Here is a 12,414-nt window from a genome sequence, read left to right as displayed (position 1 = left end):
GGATCATTTGCATTTGCCCCATGTTTTCCTCTCAAGTTGAGTAACAATTCAATTTTATTGGCTCTGTGGAAGGACTGAGCCTGAAAAATACTGGCACAATTCTTCTGCCTGCACAGTTCTCAAGTGTCATTAACATGCCTAAAGGTTTCCAGCTGGCTTCCAACTACCAGTCTAGAAGCCACAGGTCCCCTCTAAGATCTGGATCACAGCCACCAGTGTGGCTTTCTTTTTAGAGATCTGTCCTATGTTTTTAAATGGAGGGGGGGTTTTTTGTCTCAAGGTGCTACAGTCTGGTTATATTCATGCATATGTCTCAAACGACAAACGTGGTTCAGGGCTTTGCACCAAACATATTTTCCCATGGCTCTAGAATATATATTTGGAAAATATGTTTTTGCTGATGTGAATTTTATTTTATAGAAAAAACAAAAACTATGGGCAGATTTGATATGAACTGGAAGAAGTGGTTTTCCTGTTTCCCACTGTGGCTTGATATCAGATCACCACAGCTGTCTGCCACATAGCAGTGAAGGACAGAGACAATAAGAGCACCTAGGCTAAGATCAACTGCATTTAACTTTATGTATTTATTTATTGGGCTTCTTTTACCAGAAAACAGAGAAATACATATCTCTAGAGAGTGACCTGACCTCTACAAGGTCTTCATTCAATCTAGAAAAGTTGAAACCTGTCATTTAGACTATATTTTTAGTTTCAGCTCAGAAGATATTTGAGAGACAAATTATGGAGATTACATCACAGAAAATACCACCAGGGTTTTGCAACATGGCCATCTACACAACACAGCAGCCAGCTCCCACTGCCCCAGAGAGAGAGACCGGAAAAGGTTCACAAGTGATATTTCACAAACATGTCTATAGCTGGCCTTGGGGTCTGGGAAAAGAAGAAGCTGTACAAGCAGCCTCTGGTTACAGTTTCCTAATGTTTATCTTTGACATTTATTAGAGTTGGTGAATGTTGAACTACCTCATGACTTCTTTTCTCCTCTTAGAAGACAGCAGCCATGTGATCCCTGTTTTAACCCAGAAAGTTCACTGTCTATCCTCATCACGTCAGTAATACTGGTGATGTTACAAGGAGCATGCCAAGAACCAGAAATAGTGCTGCAACATGGCCCTGATCTTAACACCATACCAGCAGGGACTCAACATTCCTAGTTGTTCATAACATGGGTGTCTGTTAGGTAGCTGTCTAAATGTGTGCTATATCAACAAAAATCTAATCAATATGGTCAAATACATACAGAATTGTATTGGACCCATACAATGCAATGATAATAATCAAGAGAAGGGTTTGATTATTTTTTTTAAGTAGCTGAGAAAGGCCTTTAACAAAAAGTTTAACAACAAAGCTTTTAGGATGAAAAAATTCATCATTAATTCCTCCAGATGGAGAAAAGCTGGCTGTAAGGGATGGCAAAAAAACCAAAAAAACAGAAGCATGGATTTCCTGAAAAAGCCACAGTCCAACATGAAGGCATTTCTTTCAATAGTTTTGTAAAAGCTGTGAGAGCTCCTCTGAGGTGCTGAACACCTTCATCTCCCTTTGCTGCCAGTGGAAGAGGAAGGTGCTTGGCTGGAACAGGGTGAAATCCCATAATTTGTCACAGTCAGTGTGACTCTTGAAACTTCCCTTATTCTGAATTACTTAAGACAGGAAATAATCATATGCCCTGTGGCTAATGTGGTTAAACTGAAAAAACCCTTTAGTGATGAAATGGCAAATAGGTAGATAGATAGATAGATAGATAGATAGATAGATAGATAGATAGATAGATAGATAGATAGATAGAAAGATAGATAGATAGATAGATAGATAGATAGATAGATAGATAGATAGATAGATAGATAGATGCAGACAGAGACATAAGATTATTCACATTCTTTAGGCCCAATTTACAAGGTAAAATTGCTGTCATTTATGTATATCTTGGATTCCATCAGAATATTTTTTTAAAAATACAGTTTCAAAAAGTTGCCAGAAAGAAGTGAGTAGCAAATTGGCATTTTTATTAATTTTCCAAAACATTCTGTCTCACTTTATGAATAAATTGGAAAATAATCTGCTTACGGTAATTTCTCCCAAAGTTTGTTTTGTTTTGTTTTTTATGGGATTCATACCTCACACACTGATCCCATTTTCTGGGCTGAGAATGTAGAGTACCTCTACATTTGGTGATGCCATTTCACACAGGTGTGTTGGGACAATTTACCAGGTTTTGCATTTGCCCACCACTTAATCTGGCATGAGATTGTAAGGTTTACCAAAGCCAGTGTAAAATACCTAAATCTGAGTGCCAGTTTTGAAAGATAGTAGCTCAGACATATTCACATCCCAACTGACTTCAGATGACTGTGAAACGAATGGGTTCAATTAAGTTTTGTTGTGTCAGCCTGCAGTTTTATTGTGTCTGTTATAGCTTGCATGGAAGGAATCAGAGCATGATGAGCTCTGAGTCAGTCTACAGCTGACTCCCCAGAGCACCCCATAACCATACGAACTGGGATGTGGGAAAGGAGGCACATGGAGCAGAGAGCAGACAGCTCTCCTACCAGGACAGGCATGGGAGCAAAAATGAAGACTCTTTCACTTTGGCTTGTAACATGCTCAACTCTTTCTAATGCTCTTCTCATCCACCCAGAGAAAGACAATGAAGAAGATGCAAAGCTTGTACAGGTAACTGCATTCTCCATATCTGGGATCTATGGAGCCCTCTATTTTTAGACCTATTCTGTGTGTTGCAGCTGCACAGCAGCTTGCTGCCTTTCTGAGACAATGTTATTGCATGGAACTCTGTTGCCTGAGCTTTACTAAAGTAGGATAAATCTCTACAAACTGGAAATGGCAAGTAAATAAGAGTCAGCACAATGTTGTCTGTTTCTGTTTAGCTATGATCCTTGGGAGAACATCTGTTGTGCTCCAAAATCCCAGGCAGGTTTTACCAGCAAGCTATGCAAACAACATCAGTCCTGAGATATTTATTTGTTCAAGAAACAGATCAAAATGTGAAATGTCACTTTTTTTTCACTAGAACTATTTGAATAAATTCTATGCTGTTGAGCCAGATCCAAATCAACTTGGATGGAAAATAAATGCTGAATCCGCAGCGGAAAAACTTCAGAAAATGCAACAATTTTTTGGTTTGAAAATGACTGGAAAACTGGATAATGAGACATTGGAAATGATGAAGAAATCCAGGTGTGGAGTTCCTGATGTGGGTCTCTATGGCTTCACTCTGCCTGGATGGAAAAAAAACAAACTGACATACAGGTAGTATTTCAGTAATTACTTTTTGAGTTTAAATTTTAGGTTTGTGGGTATCCAAATTTGTTATATTTAAATATAACTTCTATAGCAATTGTTTCCTGTTGGAAATACAGAAATGTTTCTCTCTCCACAGCTGTTAGCTATGCATGCTCCTGAGAGGAATTCCTGAAAATCAAGCTGGGTATTTATTACTGGTTCAGCCATGATATTTTGCCTGTCATATATCACTCCTGAAAAATATTCTGTAAGCCAAACAGAAACATCAACTGCACACTGTACAAGCCTCATTATCCTTAAAATTTGCTGAGACAACATTGTAGTAGTCACGTGGAAACCTGAGGAAGTAACTTTCCTCATGCTCAAGTGACAACCTCCTGGCTAAGGCCCATTTTAAGAAAAAACTGATAATGTGCACACAACTATTTTTATGAAAAACACATATTGGACAGTTATCCCATACCCAAACACACCCAATTTTCGCATATCAAGCTCACTCAGCCCAAGATGAATCTTGGGAACTATTTGTTTACAGGTTACTTTGTTTCTTATATTTTCTGTTCGCCTTCTTAAACATATTAGGGATTTTTTTTTTTTCTGCAAATACTAAATATTATACTTGAATTCTCATAACTGTAGAATTGTAAACTACACACCAGATATGAGGAAGGAGGATGTGGCTAAAGCAATTGAGAAGGCATTTGAAGTGTGGAGTGCTGTCACCCCGCTGGTTTTCACTCGCATCCATAAGGGGATAGCAGATATAATGATTGCTTTTGGGACCAAAGGTAATATGAAAACTGCATACAATGATAGAACTAATTGACAGATTAATCAATAGTCATAACCTAAGCTTAGTGTTCTGTCAACTTCATGTTATTTAGTTCATGGACATTGCCCTCGCTATTTTGATGGCCCCCTTGGAGTTCTTGCTCATGCCTTTCCACCTGGCAGTGGTTTAGGAGGTGATGTGCACTTTGATGAGGATGAAGACTGGACCACAGGCTCAGCTGGTAGGTTCAAAATAAGTTTCTAAAGTGTTACGCAGATAAATAAATTCCATTCTGATTTTATTTAAGAGAAGGAAGAGACTGGGATGAAACGTGGCACCAGAAGAGCAGTTTGAGGGTGTTACAGACCATCCTCCAACTGGGACACTTACAATGACATAGACATAAACTCACCTTGACCTTCTCTAACCCTTATTTAGCCCTGATAAAAATACCAACAGGACAGTCCCTTTCAGGTAGGAATGCCACAGACACAACCACTCTTACCTGGGGGCTGTTGGTGCCCCAGAGTTTCACAACCCTTGATAAAAGCTTTCTCTTTTCCCCTCCTGGTGCACACCAGGCCTGGCACTACCATGTGCTTTGCAGAACCCCAATGTAAACACATTGCCCTCTGGTACTCCAGATCCTTTCCTCATCCCTATTTCTGGGATGGAAATCTGCAACAAGACAAGTGAGGTCAGCAAGAGCAAGGAGCTAAAGAACAGAAAGGCACTGTAAAACCACTTCACAAGGAGGAAGGAGAGTGTGGGTTTATTGTGGTGGGGAAAAAAAAAAAGGGGAGGGATGAAGGCTGGACATGTCACAGGATTAAATATAATGTTTTCCCCATACTGGCCCTGAATGGGTAAACCCCAATTTTTCCACTGTTCCTCAGCAGTACAACTCCAGCAGCCAGACATTGCAGAACTTGGAGAGCCCGTGAGAGGGGAGGACTGACTGGAAATACATGTGGAAAAAATGAGGATTTATTTTGTTTGAGTTTTTGAGAAATGAATGTCTTGGCTTCAGCCAGACTTTCTTGGGCAATCGATGACCAGTCCTCTCCTCTGTCACAGGCTTGTGAGCTTCATTAAATCTGTTGCCATTTCTGGATCTTGGTCTGCAGGGCAGATCATTCTTCCCAAATTCAGAAAGGCATGTTACTTGGAGGGATGCATGTTGAAGGAAATTCTATTTTTTTTAATTTATTGTATTAATATATTTCACTGGGAATAAGCATGCAGAAGCATAATATTTTAAAAAATTATTTTGTTTGACAAATTTCTAAAGAAACCATATGCTTTAAAGTCTCAATGGTAGAAAGGTAAAGTGTTCTACTAACATTTTATTTTTCCTTGTCTATTCATGATCTCACCTTGCTTTCTCATGTTTGAGAGTGACACACAGAGTGACACTTTGATATCTGCAGTGAGCACAGAGTGTGTCCTCCTGCCTTGCCCTGGAGAGTTGTTAGTTTGATCTGACTCACTATCTAATCTGCTCTACCTCAGCCAGGAAACATTGCCAGGACATTCCAAAGAGCTGCACCCACACTCAGCCCCAGATATCTACTCATGATACATACACACTTTAGTAGTTAACAGAAAGCAAGAGGGTCAAAAGTCTCTCTCTTCTAGTGGGGAAGACCACAATCTTGTCCTACACAAAAATATGTTCACATAGATGCATTCCCTAGCAAACATCAATATATTGTATGAAAACTACCACTGAGCAATAGACCTGCTGTGATTGTATCAGCCATTTACTGAGTAAAGTTTGACTGATCTCTTCTCTCAATCCATTTCTTAAGGGTTCAACTTGTTCCTTGTTGCTGCTCATGAGTTTGGCCATGCCCTGGGTCTCTCCCATTCTAATGATCAGAGGGCTCTCATGTTCCCCAATTATGCCTACGTCAGCCCCAGTGAATTTCCCCTTTCTCCAGATGATATAAGTGGCATTCAGTCTATTTATGGTGAGTAAAATCCATGGCTTAAAAAAAACGGTAAGCAGGTGAGAAATATTCTCTTTATAATCTCTTTCACACAGTTTCGCCATAAACTTAATTATATTGGCATAATATTCTTTTAAAAAGCAAGGTGTGGAAACCTTAATATTTCTATAACTTGGTATATTCTCTCCAAAATGTCTCCCTCAGGATCCCGACCAAATGCCCCAGATAAAAAGCCAACTACCCCTAACTCACCTAAAATCTGTGGCTCCCAGATGTCTTTCGATGCTATAACTACATTCCGACAAGAGGTCATTTTTCTAAAGGGCAGGTAAATACTGATATGGCATTTGTCTGCATGGAGTTCAATTTTTCCTAATTTATACAAAGACTGTATACTTTTGTGGCTCACATTTTTACAGGATTTGCAGTGAGACAATAGGATTTCAATTCATGGAAATAAAGGTTTTAGCAGGCATTTAGCTATATTAACACGATCACCTAAAAAATATTTCATTTTTTTCTAGAAAACACCTCAATCCCAGTGAGACCTTATTCCCAAGTGTATAGATTGTTACACTGAGTAGTGACTTGACTTTCTGATGCAAATATTTCCTGAAAATCTCATAAAGGTTTGGTTTGGAAGGTAGCTCAATGATCATCTAGTTCCAAGCAGGGACACTTCCCACAAGACCAGATTTCTCAGAGCCTCATCCAACCTGGACTTGAACATTTAATTGTCTAATTGATTTTACTAATCTAAGAAGCTAACTAACTAAGAAATAAGTATGTTTGACAATACAATTGAGCCCATGTCTCCTCCAATCACCTCTGCAAGCCCAAAATCATCCAGGGAATTAATCTGCTGAAGAGGTTACCGAAAGTTCTGCCTGTGCTCCTATAACCCTCTTACTGTACAGTACAGGAATAACCTAAAATGTTCAGCTTCCTGTAACTGATTCCATTTATCAATCAGTATCAATGGAATTCCAGAATGAAGATAGAATTAAAAAGCCAAACACTTTTCAGCACAAGGAGTTATTTCCTTTCTGACACATCAAGCCAGGTAGCTCCACTGACAAGAAAGAGCTTGTAAGCCTCAATGTTGTTCACATTCTTTTACACATATAGAAGTTTCTGTGGTTTGTTATGTACTACAAAACCTGTTTCATATTTAAATCAGGCACTTATGGAGGGTATATCCTGATAACTCAGAAGCTGAGCGTGAGTTAATTTCTGCCTTCTGGCCAAATCTGACTCCTGGTATTGAAGCTGCTTATGAGAACACAAAAGATCAAATCCTACTTTTCAAAGGTGAAGTATGAGATTTTCTTTAACTTTGTTTTAAATATAATTATGTGGGAAGAAGCAATGTGTGCATAAAATTCACTTTTCAAATAAATAAAACAAAAACACAGAATATTTCATCTAGTGAAAACAACCTACAATAAAATTTAATCATTTACTGTCTGAAAATGAGTGGTGAAATGAAATATTTTAATTTCTCTTAACAGGCAACAAATTCTGGGTTATCAGTGGATATCAGGTGTTGCTTGGTTATCCAAAGAATATCAACATACTGGGCTTCCCTAAAGGTGTCAAGAAAGTTGATGCAGCTGTTTGTAATAAAAATACAGGGAAGACAGACTTTTTCATAGGTGACAAGTACTGGAGGTAAGAAGAATCAACAGATGTTTTCCTATGAATGACTCCAATATAATCTGGATAAAAATTAAAGTGTCTATGTGATAAAAGAGAAAGTAGACCTTTTAGGTAACTGTATGTAAGTAGGCAATCCTAGTAATCCTACTTTTCATAGAAGTGTTTCTTTGACTCCTGCATGGGGAGAAGAGTATAGCTTTGCCTTTTGAGAGCTTAAGGGTGTCCTGAAGTCGGCATTCAAAATATGGACAGGTTTTGATACATTATGCCTGGAAACTGAAAAAAACCCGGCATCTAGAGAGCTTTCACAAATACAAAAGTGTCTAAAAATTAAAGATCAAAGCTAACCTACTTCAGCAGAAGGCTGGCTGTGATGACTTGTGCAGGATTTCTTTGTTTTTGAAAAGTCTTGGATTATTTTATTCCTTTCAGAAAAAGGAAAATGAGAGTTCCTGTCCTGTCTTTGACTGGTTAGCTCTAGCTTTTTGATGTGTTTGTTCCAAACCCTATTCCCAAACTGGCATGGATGAGTCCTGATACCCAAAAAGCATGCAGGTGGAAGAAAGAAGTCCATTTTGGGAAGCTGAAAGATTCTGTGTGCAAGGGTAGTGTCACAAAGGTTTTCCTCAGGCAACCAGGGCAAGCGTGGGTCACACAGATTTTATTGTGACTAATTGTGGGGTTCCTCAGTGATACATAAAATGTCAGCTGGATTTAGAGATTCCTGTGGTTTCCTGTTTTTTAGTTTTGATTAATTTGGGTAGAGTATTTACAGTGTCTTGCATTGTTATTTTACTGCCTTGGTCACAAGACAATAGCATGCAAGAAAACTACAACACACATTTCTTAATAGTAACTCATTCTCTCAGCCTCATGTGCCTGTGAAAAATATTTATTGTATCCAAGGAGAAGTAAAACAAAGGCTTTGTTTACTTGGGGCATTTTTTTTTCCCTGAAATGGTTCCTCAAATCTGGAAGAACATTTTAGGTTCTCCTTTCAACTCCCTTAATGGAACCCTATCTCATAAAAATCATCCTGACTCAGTTAGGAAGAACTTGATTGTATCAGAAATAAGCCAGCTTCCTTGCCTCCATCATCTAGATCTGACAGATAGTAGAGGATATTTTATATCTTAAGCACAATATCTTATCAAAGTCTGAGAGGACGAGTCAAAATTCATGCAATAAATATGTGCTATAGCAGAAATGGATCTGTCCAGTTTCCATGCACTGTCTGTCACACCGTTATCATGCAACAGGGTAAATCCCTTCCCTGGAGTCAGAAATGGGGGTCTTCCTCAATTTTTCTCACTTAGGATGCTTCTTTGGATCTGTACCTGACTTTATCAACAAACAAGAAATAACCTCATGGAAAACACAATGGCCAGCATCCTGCAGCCATTTGTGGAAGTAAATAGCACAACTTTATCTTGCAACCCCAGTGAAACCAACTAAATTGAAGGAGGTGGGCATCTTTTGAAAACTGCTTGACTCTGTGCAGAATTGAAGTCTAAACTCCGGAAAATTGCATGTCTCCCTTCATATGATGCAGGTTTGATGAAAACAGCCAGTCCATGGAGAAGGGTTATCCTAGACTGACAGTCGATGAATTTCCAGGAATTAGTCAGAGGGTTGATGCAGTTTTTCAACAGAAAGGTAAATGAAATAAGCTTTTAAGCAAAATCAGTTTACAGTAATTTCACGAATACAAGCCGCAGCAATTTGACAAAAATTTTGGTGGAAACCCGGACGTGCGGCTAATAGTCGGGGGCGGCTAATATGTGAATAATTTTCTGACATTTACAACCCCAGACGTGCCAGCCAGGGCGCCGAGCCAAGCACCTGCCAGTAAAAACCGGCATTCCGCGATTGTTACAGTGTTACTGTGTTGCCCTGGCTCCCTGCAGGCAGCACGGGGGGCGGGGAGAGAGGCGGGAGAGCTCTCTTCTTCCCTCCTCTGCCGCAACCCAGGGGAGAGATGGGGGGACCCCGCGCCGCCATTGCTGCGGCCTAGGGAGGGGAGGGGGGCGCCGCCATTGCCGCGGCTCGGGGAGGAGTGGGGGGGCTCTACCCCCACCCTCCGCTGCCGTGGCGAGAGCAGGGGGTGCTCCATGCCCGGCCGGCACTGCGATGCGAGCGGGGCGCTCTCTCTGTGCCCGGCCGGCGCCGCGGCGTGAGCGGGGTCGGGGTGAGTAAACCCAGAGGCGGCGGCCAGCCCCAAGCGGCAGCACCGGGCTGGGCTACCTGGCCCCGTCAGCAGCCCCTAGCGGGCTGAGCCTGCACAGCCTTAGCTGAGCCAGTAAACCCCCCGCCATACCGCGGTTCTGTTAGTATTTGGCAACTTTGTTGCACGCGGGTCCTCGCTGCGAACCACAGAGCGGCTTATATTCAGGTGCGGCTTATTTACGGACAAAGAACAAAATATTTGCCAATACCCATAGATGCGGCTTATACTCAGTGCGGCTTGTATTCGTGAAATTACTGTAGTTCCAAATACCTTAAGCTCTGAAACGATGATTAATGTCATTACTTCTGCATCCTGCAAAATATAGAAATTAAGAGATGCTCTCCTGTGTGTATACAAAGGAGATTTTTCAAAATTAAACTGTTTCTTTTAACCATAACATAACGCTTTACTTTTTCATTTCCAGGATTATTCTACTTCTTCCATGGATCGAAACAGTGGGAGTTTGACCCTATTGCTAAAAAAGTTATCAGAGAAATGGAGAGCAACAGTTGGTTTAACTGTTAGTATTGTTAAACTTTCTTACATTCAGCAAAAGAAAATAAATATCATTCCAGAGATCCCAGAAGCTGTTTGTATGTACACTGCTCTATGGAATAGGCAACAGGACTAGTTTTCATAAATGCTTTTCATGTATTTCAGTAAATTAACATGTTAGCTCAAATTTTATTTTCAAAGACTAGAACAAAATTGTGGTTTTTTCCGTAAGTGGAAATTGTACAAAATAATTTATTACTTTATTCTCCAGATGGTGTGGGTTTTGTTTTTTTTTCCTATTATGGCAATAAATACTTTTAGGTTGATGGCACCTGTTTTCTGCTTCACCTGTTGAAGACATTGTACATTTCTGAGGTGTGAAAGGCTGAAGGTTAATATGTTAATATCCCTCCAGCATACTTTGTCTCTTTTCTCTCCAAAGCGAAAGCTTCTTTCCTCTCCATCTGCAAGACACAGGCTTTCATTAGTCACTTGCTTTTCTGCATTCTGCAGAGGATGCATTTTCCTGCATCTTGTCCTGTCTTTTCTTTTATCCAGTTCACCTTTGGCTGTTGCAGCCTTGTCCCTTTCACATCACAACAGTACTTTGCCATCAAAATCACCCTGAAATCCCAAAATCTAAATAAATTATCTCACCTGATAATCACCCTGAACAATCTTTGTAGCATAGTAATTAACATTTCATCAGTGTCCACTTTTTCTGAAGCTATGAATTACATCCTTCACAAATCAACTCTGCCCTGTTCAAGAATAGATTCAATTCACAACCTTTACTCTGGTGACACAAACCATGTGCTTTACATAACTCTGACATTTATTGCATGTTGCCATGTCAACTCCACACAAAATCAGACAAAATCTATAGAGTCACAGTCATATCCTCTCCAGGTATTTCTTTTACATTTAGTTCTGGAAACAGACCCAGAACACACTGCCAAATTGTTGGCATACTGCGTGCATGGCTGGAGATATCTGAGAACCCGGTCTCAGTACTGGTTTGTCATACTGTTCCCCAGTTCTCACATATTTGTCTGTTTTACACACCTCTTGCATGCTTTAGCAAAATGTTTCATTTTGCTGTGTATTTTTATAGCAATGCAATTACTCCAGCATGAACCTTGCCCACCTGATTTGCTGTAACAGCAGCACCACCACCATGTTGTTGCTATTGCTGTGAGAAACCCGCTGGCTTTGGTCCCACCAGAAGATCAAAGTAAAGGATCAAATGTGATGTTTCACTAATCTACAAGTCTAATCCTGGTGAACACCATCACCATTTAGATCTCTAAGAAAATTTAAGCCTAGGGTGGGGTGGCATAGTAGGCATAGTAGGCATTTGACAGAGATTCATCTGACTGCTTTAACTTTCTGTCTAGGTATATGAGTTAAGGAAGATCCCTGTACTGAAAGAAGAGGAAAAAATTTTCCACAATGTTATCTTATCCCGTCGCATCTCATCTCATCACATCTCATCACATCCCATCTCGTCTCATCTCATCTCATCTCATCTCAGCTCAGCTCAGCTCAGCTCAGCTCAGCTCAGCTCACTCAAAGACTGTGCTGGGACAAACCAGCCTCTTCAGCCTTCAGAGAAAACGTCTCTTTGCAGAGGAGGGCTACCTAACTATCTTAGAGTAGCTAACGTTCAGACAGAAAAGGCTGGCTGGAATTAAGTAACTTTGATGGGTATCTTTCAGTTTTTATTCAGAATAGGACATCCTACATTTCTCCTCTATGATGTTTGCTTTTTTGACAAGCTACAGCAGCAGCTTGTTTTATCACTACAAGCCAGTGATAAAGTTGTCTGAAGGTACTTGCTTACACTGCCACTGTGGAGTGCTTGTGGTATCGCACACAAAAAGAGCAGAACATGCTGGAGGCAGGTGGGACAGAGATGATTCCGTGTCTATTTCTGTGTTTTCAAGCTCCCTAAACTCCAGCATTCAATTAAATTGATGGCTGTGTAGTAGAAAGCTCAGTTTAACAGCGCAGTCACAGAAGCT

General features: G+C 40.2%; 1 protein-coding gene across 1 annotated transcript; it reads left to right on the top strand.

The window, feature by feature from the left end:
* The first annotated feature begins 3,130 nt into the window (after positions 1 to 3,130).
* On the top strand, positions 3,131 to 10,420 carry LOC116992532 (matrix metalloproteinase-27-like). The gene is made up of 9 exons (XM_033052266.2): positions 3,131 to 3,291; positions 3,925 to 4,073; positions 4,170 to 4,298; positions 5,869 to 6,030; positions 6,214 to 6,337; positions 7,190 to 7,320; positions 7,521 to 7,680; positions 9,221 to 9,324; positions 10,320 to 10,420. The coding sequence occupies exons 1-9, from the start codon at positions 3,146 to 3,148 to the stop codon at positions 10,418 to 10,420; spliced, it is 1,206 nt and encodes a 401-aa protein (XP_032908157.2). The 5' UTR covers positions 3,131 to 3,145.
* Positions 10,421 to 12,414: the final 1,994 nt, after the last annotated feature.

The sequence above is a fragment of the Catharus ustulatus genome, chromosome 2 (genome assembly GCF_009819885.2).
Source record: "Catharus ustulatus isolate bCatUst1 chromosome 2, bCatUst1.pri.v2, whole genome shotgun sequence".
Lineage (NCBI taxonomy): Eukaryota > Metazoa > Chordata > Aves > Passeriformes > Turdidae > Catharus > Catharus ustulatus.
This window is presented reverse-complemented; position numbering and strand designations above follow the sequence as displayed.